The sequence below is a fragment of the Chamaea fasciata genome, unplaced genomic scaffold (assembly GCF_029207755.1).
Source record: "Chamaea fasciata isolate MVZ Bird 193981 ecotype frontalis unplaced genomic scaffold, bChaFas1.0.hap1 SCAF_2, whole genome shotgun sequence".
NCBI lineage: Eukaryota > Metazoa > Chordata > Aves > Passeriformes > Sylviidae > Chamaea > Chamaea fasciata.
The window spans coordinates 117036279-117052424 of NW_027094087.1; the positions used below are offsets into that span (position 1 = coordinate 117036279).

Sequence of the window (16146 nt, forward strand, 5' to 3'; positions counted from 1 at the left end):
GCCTGCGCGCGATGCCGACGGGACCCAGCGCGATTTTCCGCGGCGTTTCCAGATGCGCGGACCGGGGCTGCGGGCGCGGCGGCTCTGCGGGCGGGGGGAGTCCGGGCGGCCGCCGACGGGCAGCGGCGGGGTTGCCTCGGCACCGCCCGCGCCCCGCCGCCCCCGTACCCTCCCCTCCTGTGAGCGGACCCCGCGCCGCCCCGTCCCGCGCCGCTCCGCCCCGCGCCGTCCCCGCCGCTCCCGACCCCACCCAGCGCCACCTGTCACTCATCCTAAGGCCCACCCCTCGCGCGAACCCCGCCCCCGACGCGCCCCCGACGCATCATCGCGTCGTCACATCGCGCCGCCCCCCGTTGCGTTATCGCTCCGCCCCCGCGCCGCTCTGCCCCGCCCCCGTTCGACGTCACCGACCGCGCCCCTGCCGGCGCTGTGCAAATGGCCGTCGCGGCGCTTCAGCCGTTCTCGTGGCAGTAGGCGGGTCGATGGGGCGGTGCTGCGGCTTTCCGAAAAGGACGGCACCGGAAGGAAAAAGTAGAGACAACGTTCGGGGGTGGCAGGGCGGCACAAAGAGCGGCGGTGCTACGGAGAGGGTCTCGAGAGTGTCACATACAGACTGAGGAAAAGGGAGCGAGGTTTAGGGCTAGAGGGCACTCAGTGAAACTAAGGGGTGCAGGTTAGGTTACAAGGTAGAGTAGAGCCAGCCCTCCCTCCTCCCAAGCAACTAAGAGACAGAGAGGCATCTTGAACAGCAACGCAGAGGCTCGGGGGTGACACACAGATGCTAGGGGCCAGAAATCGGAATATAGAGGCTGAGAAGAGAGGAACAAACAGCGGGTGCGCTTGACAGCGACTCAGAGAGGCTGAGGGAAGCCTTGAGAGGTAAAGGGTTCAAGCGATAAAGAGCATAAAGTGAAAATGAGGGGTACAGGTAGGATACAAATTAGAGTACAGGTGTACCAGCCCTCACCCCACCCCGAACCCGAACCCTAAACAGCATCCCTGTTTCCCTGAGAGCAGCTGCCGGCAGCAACCCTAATGCGGGACAGTGCCAGAACCCCTGACACATGCAGGCATTAACCCCAGGGCTAGGGCTAGGCAGGAAGCGATAGTGGGCGCCAGGATCCACAGGGTTGTGGATAAGTGAGGGACGCCCTCCCTGCGATCCCTGTCCGGGTACAACTGGGGGTGCTCACAGTCCTAAGAGAGGCCGTGGTGGGTGGGCTCTGTGCCAATGGTGCTGCTAAGACCTCGGCTGTGCCAGTGTCAGCCTCTGAGCGCAGCAGGAGCATGCTGCCTGAGGACACAGGCACGGTTGGGAAACGGTGAGAAGCAGAATTGTCGGGTTTTGGGCGATGGGCTGCTAAGGTCAGGCATTCATGTTTGGTTTTCTTTGTTGTAGCTGACTAAGAGACAACATCCTGGCAACGGCAGGAGTTTCCCTGAGGGAGAGGCGCCTTCTTTGACAACCGGTGTGGATTTGCATCCCCAGACGTCCCAGAGATACGTGGAGGGCTGTGGCTCACGGAGGGGATGGAAGCGGGCTGTGGGGTCAGGGGTCCCCGGGAGGAATTCCTGAGTCACATTTGAAGATGGGGCTGTCCAAGATGTGACCCCTGAGGCCACATAAAGGGAAGGTCTCACAATGCTGAGGTGTGCAGGGCAGAGCAGTCCCAGGGCGTGTCGTGTCAACTTGTCAGTTGTGCACTCCGTGTCTTCTGGGTGTCTGATGTGGTAAGGACTGAAAACATGACGGGCTGGCAAGTTATAGGCTCCAAAGACAACATTTTTTAAATAGCTGTGAGATTTACATGTTGATTTTGAGAATCTCTTTTTTGGCCAACTGTATTGTAAAAAGTCGTATTTTAAAGTCAGCTACTTCAATAATGAATTTACGGTACAAATACCCTCTAATGTCAGAAAGCTAAAAGCACTAGCACTAACATGGCACCTCTTAATTTTTAGCAGCAACACTCAATCTTAACTAAACTTAAAACTTCATTTTTCTGCTGCTAATAAGTTAATGAAGGAGTTTCTCAGCTTTTGCTCCCCTTTACCGATACTCAAGGTCATGAAAAATTGCTGTACAGTTCTAAAATAAATACAGATTTTAGACCTCCCTCATTCTCTTCAAACTAGAAACATGTGAATTGATTTTTTATGTTGTTTCTTTTGGTTTCTATGGGTTTTAAGGTGCACGGAGAAAGGTGTCCGTGGACGTGGCACCCAAGGAATGTTGTTGGGAAGGGCAGGATGGAAAGGAGCTGCTCAGAAATCCAGAAGCAGCCGTGGAGTGGGAGCTGGTGATGCTGCCTCAGTCACACCCTCCTGGACAGTCTGTGCAGTGATAATATTCCTACTTTCCTTCCTGAACCTGGAGTTGGAGGAGAACAGAAGTCTTGGCATTGGTGGAAAGGGGAAAACCAGAGAAAAAACTTCTGTTTGTGTCCTCAGAGAGCAATGGGAAGAGCCTGAGAGAAATCCTGGCTGGCTGAGGGATCCTTGTGTCCCCTCGGGAATAAATCCCTGTGTCTCCTCAGACCTGCTGGTTTGCAGTAGAGTTTGGACACATTTTGCTGTAGCTTTGGTTCTTAATAACTGGAATTCCATGGGTTGCTGGATGATTCCCATAGACTCTCCTATTTTGTCAGTATTCTGAGGGAGGCCCTGGCACAGCTGCCAAGGGCAAGGAACGTGGAGCATCCTGGGCTTTCTCCCACCCGAGTTTCTCCTGGAGCGTGCTGCGTGTCATGCCGGATGTTTAACCCGGGTTTGGGGTGTTCTCCTGCAGTCCCAGCTCTAACTGCTGCCCCCGAGCCCCGGCCTTGCTCTGTCCCAGCACTGAACCTGGCAGGTGGGTGTGCTTTTCCAGCCCTTGAATCCCACGGGCAATCCCAGATTCCTGGAGCTCCCCGAGGCACAGCCTGGCCTCCCTCCCTGGGAGCTGCACCTCAGTCTGCCTGGACCAAGGCCATCCTGTTTGAGACTTTATTCCTGTTGTTTTTCCTCTTCCAGGTTGTTGGCGATAAGGAGAGAGCCAGTAGGAAGTGAAGCCACTGGAAGGCCTTATCCCAGTCCGAGGTTCCCACTTTTCTCTCTGACTCCTGGGTAATTGCCTGGCCCTAACTGGACAGAGACTGTCCCTTTGATTTCCTGCCTTTTCCAATAAATCCTTGCTTTCAGCCGGAGTGTGTTCCTGGTGTCCTCCTCCTCCATGAATTTGTAAATCGAATTCCTGACTTTTGCCAAGTGGAATTTTGTTATTTCAGCAGTTGTGGCTCTTTTGTTCCATTGAAACTGCCTGTCCCATTGGCTGCAGCCTCTCAGCTCCCGAGCCTCGTTGCTTCAGGCTGTGATTGGCCGGGCCGGCCCGGCCGGCGCTGCCTCAGGTTGTGATTGGCTGGGCCGGCCCGGCCCTGGGGCATAAATAGCGTGCCCTGAGGGGTCCCCGTGTTGGTTCGGCGGGGGCGCGGAGAGCGGCCGGCGGGGCTGAGGGGTCGGAGGAGCGCGGCTGCGCCGGGAAGGGACCCCACAGCTGCCGGTGCGGAGAGCGCCGGTGAGCAGAGACACGAGTCCCGCGTCTGCCTGCGCCGGCGTGTGGGGGCCGGCGGTGTCCTGGGGCAGCGCTGCCGGCCGTGCCCAGGGCGGCCGAGGCTGGCGCGGGGCCTGGCGCGGCGCAGGGGGACCGGCTGGGGCTGCCAGGGGGAAGCGCTTCTGTGGTTTCTGGATTTCAAGTAACGTTTAGAATACCGGGAATAAAGCTGCGTTTTTTGCCGTTTTAATATTTTATTTTGCTCTTATTGGAAATAACTATGATTTTCTTCCTTATTGCACCGCTTCATTATTTTGCTCGTTCTATTACATTATTTTGGTTTATTTTTGTTTTCTTTTGCTAGATAGTTGTTGTTACTTCAGTAAAGGTTGTAGGGCTAGGGCTGAAACACCGGTTGTGAGGCCAGTGGAGGCATAAGGCCCCAGGGTGTGGAATAAGGACCTTGGCACTAGAGGCCGGCCCAAAACAATGTGGAGCAATGGGAATGCTGGGGCTGGAGTGGATAAATGCCACGGGAGAAGGGGATGGAGCTGCAGCTCAGGGCCTGCAGGAGATGCCTGGGGGGTTGCCAGCCCTTGCCCTGTGGTACCAAGCAGAGGCTGAGGGTGTGGGGGCTCGGAGGGCACCAGGGCCCGAGAACCAACACAAGGGCACTTTTTGGGATGGGGGAGCAGGGGCCCAGTGGCTCTTCCCAACCCCCGGTGCTGGCTGGGGGAGGTGAGGGGGGCCTTGGGGCAAGAGCTGGGCTGAGACCCAGGGGGAGGGGGAAGACAGATGTTCAGCTTCAGGTGCCAAGTGTTCCCGGGGCTGGGAACCCAGGAGGGTGGGTGGTAGAGCTCCTAAGGACATTGAAGCGATGATAATAACTGACTTGTGGCCTTATCAACAGTCCCGGGCTGTAGGGAGAAGCAGTAGCGGCTTTTAGCGGCAAGCAGTGGGACGCTGAGGAGCTGGAGCTGAGACAGCAGAGCTGGAGGAGACACAAAGATGGTAGGGTTTGGGGTGAAACCCCTGTGGGGCTGGTCTAGGGAATATGGAGCCGGGACGGGAACTGCGTGACTGGAGCTGAAATCACTGTAAGGGGGGGATAGGGATGGTAGAGCTGTTGCTGCAGTAAGGATTAGTAGGTTGAGGCTGGAATGTGGGTACAAGAGCTGTGCTGAAACAACACAGAGCTAGAGCTAAACCCAAAATCGGAACAAAAAGCAGCATTATGTGCCACTGCTGGGAAGATGTGGAGACAAAAGTGGAACAGAAGAGCTGGCAGTGAAATAAAGCTTGTGGGACTGAAGCTGAAATCACTGGGGCCGGGAAGCGGGACTGCAGTGCTGCAATTGCAATCACTGTTAAAAGGGGATAGTGAGTGTAGACCTGGGAAGTGACCATGAAATGGGACCCAAACCGAGGGACTGAAAATAGAATAAAGATTACTGGGATGGGGGTGGAATGGCGTTTCTAGAGTTGAAGCTGAAACCTCACAACTGGAGCTAAAAAAGGACCCTGTTGTGTCAACCTGGAGCAGCTACACATGGCGGACTGGGAGAAAAGAGGATCTGGAGCTGGAAAAACTGAACTGGCAGTGAAATAAAGCTTGTGGGCCAAGAGCTGAAATCACTGGGCCTGGGAAGGGCACTCTAGCGCTCAACCTGAAATCACCAGAGGGGTGGGATAGAGACTTAATGGCATAGAAAGTGTAGGGCGGAGGTAGAGACTGTAGGATTCATGTGCTGAAATCACTGTAGGCCTGTGACACTGATGTTTGTGCTGCATATTGTGATTGAAAATGGAACAGGATCTGTAGAGCTGAAAAGGGGACTGACTGTAAGATTGCACCAGAAATCCCAGGGTTGCAGGGCTATTGCCTAGGTCTGTGGTAGCCACTGTAGGGCTGGAGCTGAAATCACTATGGGGCTGGGATATTGCCTGTGGGGCTGGGATTGGGAGTGAAAATTGAAAGAAATTGCAGAGTTGAGAAAGGGACAGAGGTGCATGGTGAAATGATGGAAGGGCTGGTGTAGCAACTATGGAGCAGGGATGGGGACTGTAGGGCTGGAGCTGAAAAGGACTGTGGGGCTGGGATATTGCCCACTGGGGTGGGCTTAGTGATGGGGGGGAGGGGGTGCTGAATTGTTGCAGAGCTGGAGCCAAGACAGATCTGTAGCAGTGTGCTTTTTAGATGGTGCAGCTGCTACCTATATCCCCATAAACATCTCCTGTGGAAAAGCTGCTTGGGGAGGATTCAGGTAGAGCAGTCAAGCTCACATCACACATGCCGTGGCTAGGCTCAGCAAAGACAGGCAAGAAGGACCTTTTTTATGATAATGTCCAGCAAGGTTTATTCTAGCACGCCAAAGGGATCAGGGACAAAAAGACCTGGCCACATGGTGTGCACAGGCCTAAACAGGGGCCAGGAACCAGTGGTCTGAGGGTACGGGGGTGGTACAAAGAGCAGGGCAGGGGTCAGTGATCTAGAGGGACAGGACTGGACACTGGGATACCACCACCAATAGGGAATCAGGGAAAGGAGAAACCATGAGAACCAGGGGCAGAGGGAGAGAAGAGACTGGGGCAGAGCACACTGTGAAGCACCACAGGGAAGGACTTTCTTTCAGCCTAGGCAGGGAAGACTCTATGGTCCATCCTTCCAAGGCAGGACCCTGGGAATTGCCCCAAGGGGTTCCAGGGACTCCACAGGAGAGCAAACAGTTGTTGCTGTGTGGGCAGCCAGGCCTCAAATGATGAATTCTTGGGTCTCCCATGCAGCCTCATTACCCTTCCTGCAAAGGGTACGTGTGAGCTGTGATGGCAGTCAGGGAGTACACCCCTACAGAGCAGCTGCTCCTGCTGCAACCCCTGGACTGACCTACATGCCCATAAATCTTACAGCAGGTGATGGGAGGGAGAGCTCACCTGTGCTTCCACCACCAAAATCCCCCAGCAGAGGCTGTGGCCAAAAGAAGCAGCACCACAATGGTGATGCTGATGGTTGGAGCTGTGCTGCGGTTTTCTGGGATGGAGGGAAGAGAGTGACTGTGTGAAGGTGGCAGCGCTAGTCAGGAGCTGCCCCTCATGGGGCCAGTGGCTGCTGTCTGCAGCCTGCACCCCATCCCTACAGGTGGCACCTACCCCATGGGATGAGCAGGCTGCGGCTGCCCAGGCTCTGGTGGCGCACACGGCAGACGTAGCTGTGCCCATCCCGGGGGGCCACGGCCAGGACGCTGCGGAGCTGGTACGTCAGGTCAGCGTTGGGCAGGATGGGGCTGCTGGTGAGCGCCGGGCCCGGAGGCACCTCCTGGCCGTCCCGCAGCCAGGCCACGCTGATGGGACGGGGGTAGAAGCCGGTGACGTGGCAAACCAGCAGCAGCTGCTCTGGGCTGGGGGTGCGGGCGAAGACCGTGGCCACAGGCGGCTCTGGGGAATGAGAGCAAAGGCGTGGGGCAAGTCCGGTGGGGCACGGCTGGGCCCCGGTGTGGGAGTGGCTGTTGCAGGGTCAGGGTGGGCTCACCTTGTCTCTCCAGAGCTGCCCTCCCATACCTCTTCAGGGCGATGAAGTTGCTCTGGCATATCCAGATGGAGAGAAGATGCTCCAGGAGCACTCTGACAGACCTCTCCTTGTTGAGGCTCTTGCTGACCAGCTCTGCCACCTGGGATGGCTGCCGGGCCTCCCAGCGGTGTTTATCTACCTCAAAAGCTACGAGGTCTCTGCCGCTCCAGCCAAAATTCAGGAAGCCCTGGGTTGTCGTATTGGGGTACAGCACACAGCCTGTACGGAACTGGACCACCAGTGGGTCTGTCTAGGGCAAAGCAAGTGGAGAGGTCCATGAGTGTGTGGGACACGCGTGGCATGAGGTGGGGTGTGGCTGAGGGCACATACAGGGATGCAGTGGAAAGCAGGGTGCAATGGGCAGCAAGGAGTAAGGCCATGCTTCAGGAGGCCCCAGACACCCTGCAAGCCCTCAGGCCCCTGTAAGTGTGCAGTGGATACTGGTGTGGGATGCTTGCGTAAAAGGAATTCTGTCCTCCAAAATATCTGCCCCCAATTTTCCCTTCCATGATCTCTTCTGTGTCAGTCCTGGAGCTCCAGTAAATTTGGTGGCAGCTCTCTGACAGAGGGGTTCCTTGTGCCAGATGGCTGAAGCCCCGAGGGGCATTTTTGGTCTGCTGCCCTCCCCACTCCTGCTAGTCATATGCCCCAGCAGCTGCAGTGTTTCAGAAGCTGTTGCACCCTGTGAGATGCCCCCCAGATGCCATCCTGCTGGGGAGGAGGCCACAGCCAGAACCTGGGGAGAAGGGCTCTGGCAGGGCTCATTCCTGTACTCACAGTGCTGTTCTGTCTGCTGAACCGTGTCGTGCACAAATCGGACGATATTGCGCAGAGCGATTTTGTACTGGGACATGATCTTTTCTGCGTCACCTTGAGCTGCAGCCTGGCTGACCCAGGGCCAGTAGAAGTGGATGCTCCAGTTGGCAGGATGCAGTGTTAGGATGGGTATGTCCCCTATGAGTGCCACGCATGACACCTCAGCAGTGCTGATGTTGGCAAAGAGGCCAGTCAGGAGGTACTGGATAACCTGTGGCTCTGCTAGGAGAGAGGATGGAGACAGGAAAGAGTGCAGGAAGGAGGTGACTGGAGGTACTAAAGGGGAAACAGGAAGTGGAGGTTCTGGAGGGGGAACAGGAGATTCAGACCAGATAGTACAAAATTTTTTATGTGAGTAGTGAGACACTGGCATCTGTTACCCAGACACACGGTGGATGCCTCATCCCTGGAAACATTCAAGGCCAGGTTGTTTGGGGCTCTGAGCAGGGAAGGTGTCCCTGCCCATGGCAGAGGGGTTGGGCTGAACGGCCTTTAAAGGTCCTTTTCACCCCAAATCATTCTGCGCTTCTATGATTCTATGCTCTTCATCCTGCTCAGGGTTGCTTTCCTGTCTGAACTTCCTCTGACTTCACTGCTCTTTTTCCTTCTCTATTTTACTTTCAGCAGTGGTTGCCTGCTGCAGAAGATTTTAGGCATTTTATCCCCTCCCTTCCATGCCTCCCTCCCAGCTAGAGCTGCTGTGTGTGCAGAGCAGATGAAGAGGCACCTTGCTGCTCATTTGGGGTGATGCTTCCCCCCAGGAGAAGCCCCTGTGCCAGGACCTGTATCTGCCAAAGACCTGGACATGGTACAGAGGATAGAGGATGGTTGATAGGAAAGGGCATTTTGTCCAGGCTTGGGGCTCTCTGATAGAGCCAAAACACCAGCCCAGCCCAGAGATCAGTCCCACCTTTCCGTGTCTGATGCTGCCTGCCCTGGAAGCATAAGGTCTCATGGGGCTGTGGTAAAATTGTGTGACAGCAGTGCCCGAAACACCCTCTGGCAGGTGCAGCTCCCTAACGAACGAGGGGCTGCTGTTAGGGGCCCTCAGCACCATGTGGAGCTGAGATCTGCCTGGCACCCATGGGCTCCCTGCAGGGGAGGACATCTGGCAGGGAAACTCAACACCCAAGGCCTGTTTTGGGACCACTGTTGTTTCTCCTGCTTGTGTTTCTCCAACAAGGCTCTGTGCTGGAGCAGGTGGGGCAGAAGTCCTGAGCTGGAGGCAGGAACAGAGAGGGTGGGTAGGGATAAGGCATGCCTGGGTGGTGCCCGGTGGGAGGTGCCCTCTGATGCTGGGAATCATCCGCTCCCCCATAGGGCACAGTGGCCTGGCCGTGCCTCCCCTGAGCAGAACTTGTGGGGTCCTCTGACAGGGCGGGGGTGAGAATGGCTGGGGTGAGCCAGGGCTCCCACTTACCCTCTGGGTCTGCCCGCATCCCAGGGAGGAGGATCGGGAGAAAGAGGAGGAGGCGAGGGGGCTGCATGGTGCATGCGGCAAGGCGGAAGAAGCAGCAGCACTGACCGTGGGATCCCAAGCTTCAACCCAGCCCAGCAGTCGCTGCGGCTGCTCTCCACCGATTGGAGAATAGATGTGTCAGGGAGGGGCCCAGAGGCCCCAAGGTGAAGGCTGGGGACACGTGGGAGGGACAAAAACTGAAATAAGATCTTGAGCATGAGGCACCGTGACAGGCTGGGTCTGGGAAAAGCCCAGAAGAAGAAGACAGGGGAAAAGAGACCCAGGAAACAGCACTAGGAAAAAAGATATTCAGGCTGGGTTTTCCTGATGGCCCCTCCCCACCAATATTACACTGTCCTATCCCTGTTCTTGTGGGATGCATCAGCACCAGTGCAGGTGACGACGGCTTCTGGATTTCAGACCTGACCAGAGAAAGATGGTTTCTGTCCTCTCAACCCCTGCACAGGGAGAAAGGATACTTTGGGTCATCCCCTCCCACTCCTGTCACCTCCAGCTCAGGCTGCTCCTGCATCACTACCTAATCCTGGGAATGGGGCTCCCGGGGAGGAGGTGACAAGCTGTTCCACCTAGTCCCAAGCTGTAGGGCACAGCTGGGGAGCCCCAGCTCTGCTCTAAACACCTGGGACTGGGCGTGGCAAGTCTTCTTCCCTCCAGCTTTGGTGAGGATTCCGGTCCCCCTCCCCAGGAGCCCCCTGTGCATGGGAACAGAAATGGTGGGAGCCATCCCCCTGCTCTGTCCCCACTGACACCAGTGTCCAGTGCTGGAGGGATCATGGGGTGACCAGAGTCAGCCTCTCCCCCACGATGTCCCCAGTCCACCACTCCTCCCTGGCTCCTCCCCTCAACCTGCAGTTTCTCTTCCCCTTTTTTTGGGTGGTGCCAGCATTGGGGGTGAAGGCAGAACCAAAACCACAACCAAGGACGACTCTGAGGGGCGCACCTCGGTACCATCCCAATACTGAATACTTTTGCTTCCATGGAGCTGTCCCAGAGAGAAATAGGGATGCTGTGGTGGCCTGGTAGGCCCAGAAATGACACCAACTTCCCCAGCAGCATGACACACGGGATGTCCAGCTATGCCACCACAAGGTCCACATCCCTCCCACTACTCCTAGACCCAGAGGAGAGTGTTTGGCTGTCAGGATGGCAAAGCGCAGCCATGGGGCAGCCAGGGAGGGAAGAGACAAGGGGGCTTCTGTCTCCGCAATCCTGTGAGGTGATCACTTGTCCCCATGGTCTCCCCTGAGATGACTGCTGGTCACTTTGTGCTGAGCAGCTGAGAGGCCGTTTGCAGCCCTCTGTCCTGTGAAGGGGCATGTGACACTACCGGTGTCTGAGTTCACAGGACAGGACCAGGCACCTGGCTTGTGCGGGTGGTCACAATGTGTTCAGCCTCCTCGGAAATTCCTCCAGATGTCTCCCACTGATGCAGTGGATCTGCTTTAAAGTTCTGCCTTAGCCCTTCCACTTCTCTCTTGAATGTACTTCTCACATTTGGAGTTTTTTTCACTTCCTTTTTTTGCTCACAACTTCTTCCTCCTCCATATTGTCAGTTCTCTGGCCTGAAAATGACCCAAGGGGAGAGGGGGCTGTTGGTCCACACAGACCACTGGTCCCCAGAGTCCTCTCAAGTGACCATGGTCCTCAGAGTCACCCCCAGATTACCACTGGTCCCCACAGTTCCCTCAGGTGGCATTGGTCCTTGCAGTTCTCTCAAGTGATTACTGATCCTCACTTTCCCCCTGCCCTAGAGGACTATAGGACTTTGAAATTCTCATGTGGCCACTGGTCCTCAATGACCCCACAGGTGACATTGGTCCTTGCAATCTCCCCTGAGGTGAAGGCTGCAACCCACAAGCTGTGGCCGGGTGAGCTGGGGTGGGGTGCGCAGGGATGCAGGGAGGCATGCCCACGCCTCAGAGTTTTATCTGTCTGCCCCAGTTCAGCAGGGGCTGGGAGAAGCTTGGTGTCACTCCTCCTGCAGCGAGGTGTTTGAGTCCTGTGATGCCCGCAGGTGACTCTGGCTGCTAGGGAAATGCAGTCCTCACCTCAACATTGTGGTTTCCAGGTTCTGGCTAGGGGAGAACAAGCACTATTGGATTTGTGGTGGACATGGCCGCAAGCCAGCCAGGTTTTCTAGCTTGCATATGGCTGCCAGACTTATCCTGGGAAACTTTGTCCTGGAAGTTGTCCGGTGAAACCAAACCTGTTGAAGCTACATGTTCAAGTTGATTGGGAGCAGGAACTACAAGCCTTCCTGTGTGTGTGTGAACTCTGCTGTCTTTGATGGGACATGGGTTCTTTTTTCTCCTTTATTAGGAGCCTTGGGGTCACTTTACCCCCATGTGCACAGTTGCTTGTTTCCATGCAAAATGTGAGAAACTGTTCATATGTGCACAGGCACACACGTACTGTTTTCCCCCCCATGCCTTGGTGCTGTCTGCAATTAGTGCCAATAATTCAGCAGTGTTTCAGCTTCTATCTGTGGCTGATCAAAACCTGTCCAAGCCCATTCAACTGCTAAGGAAAGGCATGTGATCTTAGTGAAAATATGAATGGTTTATTTTCATTTCATACACATCTGCAGCTCCCACACATCACACCAGAGTTTCAGCATTACTCAGCACTTTGTAAAGCCATTTCTGGCCAGGTTCTGTTATTCTGTGTGGAACAGTTCAGTCTCCCCACAAATATTTCTGGAATATGGTTAATAAAGGCAATTTTTAAGAAAAAGATATACCAGAGAGTGACAGTAGAAGGGGACAGCTTTCCAGCTTCTGACAAAACTGTTACTGAAGCAGAACCAGGAGAATTTGCCAGTGGGCATTGAGGCACCCTAGAGCATCAGTGGGTGGACTGGGCAGTGCCACAAGCTAAGAGATGATCATGTGTAACAAGTGAGGAGGTCTCAGACTTGAATTTGTGTCTGTTTAGGAAATTCAAGTCAGTCAAAAGCTCAGGTTTCTCTTGTGCATCTCTGAATCGAGTTAGTCTTGCACTTGGCAATGCCCAGGACTTAGCTGAAGCAGAATAGTTGCTGTGAAGGCAGTGGGAGGGAATGGGGACTGTTGGCTCCCTTCTGAGCTAAGCCTCTTCGCTCAGGATGGAGGTCCTGGACTCTGATTCCTCCATCTGCTGGTGCTTTCTGAAATGAGAGGACAGCTGGGTGCTCCATGGCAGAGCCCTTGCGGGAGTGCAGACAGCAACTGTCAGGGCCAAAGCAAGAGCTTTGGTGCTCAGTGCAGAAATCCCCTGGGCATTTCCTCCCCTCCTCTCTCACTGCTGCTCCATGGGGCAGACAGGGACTCACCTTTGTCTCCACACCCAAAGCACCAACGTGGCAGCTATGGCCACGGCTGCAAGCAGCCCGACCGTGAGCCCTGCGATCAGCACCACTTCTGAGTTCCCTGGGAAACAGAGGGAGAAGCTGCCATGAACTCTCTGGGGTTTGCTCCATCTTGTGGGGCAGCGTGGCTCAGGACCCCCATCTCATCCCCACGGGTGGCACCTACCCCATGGGATGAGCAGGCTGCGGCTGCCCAGGCTCTGGTGGCGCACACGGCAGACGTAGCTGTGCCCATCCCGGGGGGCCACGGCCAGGACGCTGCGGAGCTGGTACGTCAGGTCAGCGTTGGGCAGGATGGGGCTGCTGGTGAGCGCCGGGCTCGGAGGCACCTCCTGGCCGTCCCGCAGCCAGGCCACGCTGATGGGACGGGGGTAGAAGCCGGTGACGTGGCAAACCAGCAGCAGCTGCTCTGGGCTGGGGGTGCGGGCGAAGACCGTGGCCACAGGCGGCTCTGGGGAATGAGAGCAAAGGCGTGGGGCAAGTCCGGTGGGGCACGGCTGGGCCCCGGTGTGGGGGTGGCTGTTGCAGGGTCAGGGTGGGCTCACCTTGTCTCTCCAGAGCTGCCCTCCCATACTGCAGGAACATCTTCATCTCATCAACACAAGTTTCATTGAACATGATTTCCACCACCTCAGTGAAGGCAGTGGAGTTCTGGAGAACAGACTGGACGTACCGTGAAAACTTCGTGTCCTGGGAGAGGGTCCAGGTGACATTCTTTGTGTTGAGGCTGAGGAAATCCTGACCATTGTAACCCATATAGGCAAAGGCCTGGGAGGTTCTGTTTAGGTACAGCACACAGCCTGCCCTGCACTGAGCCACAAAAGGGTCTGGTGGAACAGAGACGAGACAGAGGCTGCATGAGGGGCTGGGATTGCCTTCCTGCAGCCGTGGTCAGTGTCTCCTGTACCGCACCAGCACTGTCAGATCCTTCCCCACTTCCCAGCTGCTTTTCAGAAAGGGCATGCAGGGAAGACTGGGTACTCACAGGGGATGTCCATTTGCATAGCCCCTGCATTAATCACACGGTTGAACTCGTGCAAATGGATCATAATCATGTTCTCAATGGTGTCCCAGTCAGCTCGGGGCAGGGCTGGGCGCACCCAGGGCCGGCAGAAGTGGATGGACCATGTCTGCTTATCAAGAGAAAGAAGTTCAATGTCTTCCAGCAGGCCCAGCCCTTCTGTTTCCACAAATGAGGTGTTTTGGAAGGTGGTGGTCTGGAGCAGCCGGATAGTGAAGGTCCCTACATGAGACAAGGATTGACAGGGAGGAGATGAGACTGGGAGAAGAGGGCTGAGGAAAGTGGAGGAGCTGAGGGGTGGGTCCTTGAGGTTGCAGGGATCCATGGGCCCCCAGAAGCTCCTTACAGCCTTTGCAGTTCCCATCCCCTGCACCCACCTGGGGTGACTGCATCCCTGCTGGGGAGGAGGTATGGAGCCAGGGGACAAGGAGGAGTGAGGAAGCAAGTGCCCAGGGTGGTGGGGAGCAGGAAGCCTCCCTCCTATGGAGTCCCGTGGAGGTAGATGTGTGTGAGCCAGGGGTCACACTTACCCTCCAGGTTTGCCTGTGTCCCCGAGAGGAGGAGCAGGGAGAGGAGGTAGCAGCAAGGGGACTGCATGGTTCCAGCAGTGAGGCCCAGAGTGTGCAGCAGTGGGTGCAGCAGCAAGAAGAACTGACTGTTGAGAGATGTGGCCTCAGATAGCTCCTCAGGCCGGCTCTGCCCTGGCAGCCAATGGAGCTGGCACTGAGGTTTTGGGGAGGGCTCTGAGGTTCCCCCATGGAGTGAGCTGGAGCATCCTGAGTGTGGCTGTGGGTGCTGGGGGAATTTGACTGTGAGCAAGGTCATTCCACTGCATGCAGGAGCGGTCCCTCATGGCTGCAGCAGCACCTTGACAATCAGGGTGATGTCTCCATGGTGTCTCCTCTGATCTAACCCCGTGTCAGGTGGACGTGTCACTTGGCCATGCGCTGCATCCATTGCCCTGATAGGAATGTCCCTTACTTGTGCCTGGCACATCTGGCCCTGCACAGTGCACACATTGCCACCTGCTCTGAGCTGCCAGGTGGGCTCACAACAACACGGCTGTTTTCCCCACAGGGCAGGCAAGCCCTCTGCCCACCACAGGGCCTCATGCCTGGCCTCTCTGTGCCCCCAGCCTGTGCACTGGTCCCGTGCCTCTTTGTCACCTCCCAACCATCCCATAGCCAGGCCACTCTGATGGGCCACAGGTACATAAGCCAGGGATGTGGCAAGCCCACAGGAGAGCTGGGCCATGGCCTTGGAAAGTTCTGACGGGTAAGAGAGTGAAGGAGAAAAGCTCATGGTAGTATCCCTTGACCCCTCAGCACTGCTGGTATCATCCTGGGGAAGGGACTTCTCAGAGCTGAGGTGATGAGCACTTCCATCACCTGGACCACAGCTATGGGGTCAGGGATGGCTGCAGGAACAGCTGGAGGAAGCAGTTCTCCAGGAGCTCCTCTTGGGGTGCAGGAAGTGAAGGGACTAGAGCAGCTATATCATGGTGGTCCCCAAGGGGAAAGACAGGCTGCAGGGCCTGGGAAGGACTGTTCATCAGGCTCCTGCAGCAGTGGCAGTTGGCTGGACAGGATCTTCAAGCTGGGATGGGGATGGGGCCCCACCATCAAGCCCATCCCAGGGAGTTGCAGTGGATATGCAACTTCCCCCTTTCCACAGAGCTCTGTCCATGCCATGGGGCCTGGGAGCTGCCTCTCCATTCCCTGCACCCCACAGTGTAGGGGAGCCCGAACTCTGCCCTGAACACCCCCACAGGGGAGGGCCTGAGGATCAGCTCCAGCCTGGCAACTCCCCTTTCCTTCCCACCAGCTTTGGTGAGGAATCGGGTCCCCCTCCCCAGGAGCCCCCTGGGCATGGGAACAGAAATGGTGCGAGCCATCCTCCTGCTCTGTTTGAACTGGCAGCGGTGTCCAGTGCTCAGGGACAATGTGGTGACCAGAGCCAGCCCCACCACACAACATCCCATATCCACTGCTCCTCCCTCAGCTGCAGTGTCTCTGCCCCTTCCCTGGGGGTGCCCATGTTGAGGGCAAAGGCAGAGCTGAAACCACAGCTGCGGCAAGACTGAGGTGTGGAGCTGTGATAACAACCAAACACAAGAGGGGCAGAGGTATCCATGTTGGTACTTGACCCTTCTGAGCACAGCTGGGACCAGGTGTCACCACTCCATGTCACCACTTTTGGTGTCTCCAGCTGTAGGGACATGGGGAAGGCCCATACAGGGCTGCTGCAGGCTGAGCTCCAGCACCCCGTGACACTGAGTCAGACACAGGGACAAAGGGACTCCAAACCCCTTCCTTTCCATGGAGCTGTCCAAGAGAGAAGTAGGGATGCTGTGGTGGCCTGGTAGGCCCAGAAATGACACCAACTTCCC

At 56.3% G+C, this 16146-nt stretch overlaps 2 protein-coding genes and 1 long non-coding RNA gene across 5 annotated transcripts; 1 reads left to right on the top strand and 2 right to left on the bottom strand.

The window, feature by feature from the left end:
• The first annotated feature begins 446 nt into the window (after positions 1–446).
• On the top strand, positions 447–3185 carry LOC136285745 (uncharacterized). 3 transcript variants are annotated; one of them, XR_010719519.1, is made up of 4 exons: positions 447–879; positions 1400–1469; positions 2191–2851; positions 3013–3185. It is a non-coding gene; the product is annotated as an uncharacterized lncRNA (long non-coding RNA). The 3 variants fall into 3 exon arrangements; XR_010719520.1 differs by having other exon boundaries at positions 447–1322; positions 1400–2851; XR_010719518.1 differs by having other exon boundaries at positions 1400–2851.
• Positions 3186–5879: 2694 nt separating this feature from the next.
• LOC136286157 (T-cell surface glycoprotein CD1b-3-like) lies at positions 5880–9397 on the bottom strand. Its single transcript, XM_066177558.1, has 6 exons — positions 9331–9397; positions 7872–8132; positions 7056–7340; positions 6677–6961; positions 6461–6557; positions 5880–6327 (listed from the first exon to the last, which is right to left on the bottom strand). Exons 1-6 carry the CDS (start codon positions 9395–9397, stop codon positions 6282–6284), a joined length of 1041 nt encoding a protein of 346 aa, XP_066033655.1. The 3' UTR covers positions 5880–6281.
• Positions 9398–12474: 3077 nt separating this feature from the next.
• On the bottom strand, positions 12475–14354 carry LOC136286158 (T-cell surface glycoprotein CD1b-3-like). Its single transcript, XM_066177559.1, has 6 exons — positions 14288–14354; positions 13722–13979; positions 13282–13563; positions 12903–13187; positions 12701–12797; positions 12475–12535 (listed from the first exon to the last, which is right to left on the bottom strand). Exons 1-6 carry the CDS (start codon positions 14352–14354, stop codon positions 12475–12477), a joined length of 1050 nt encoding a protein of 349 aa, XP_066033656.1.
• Positions 14355–16146: the final 1792 nt, after the last annotated feature.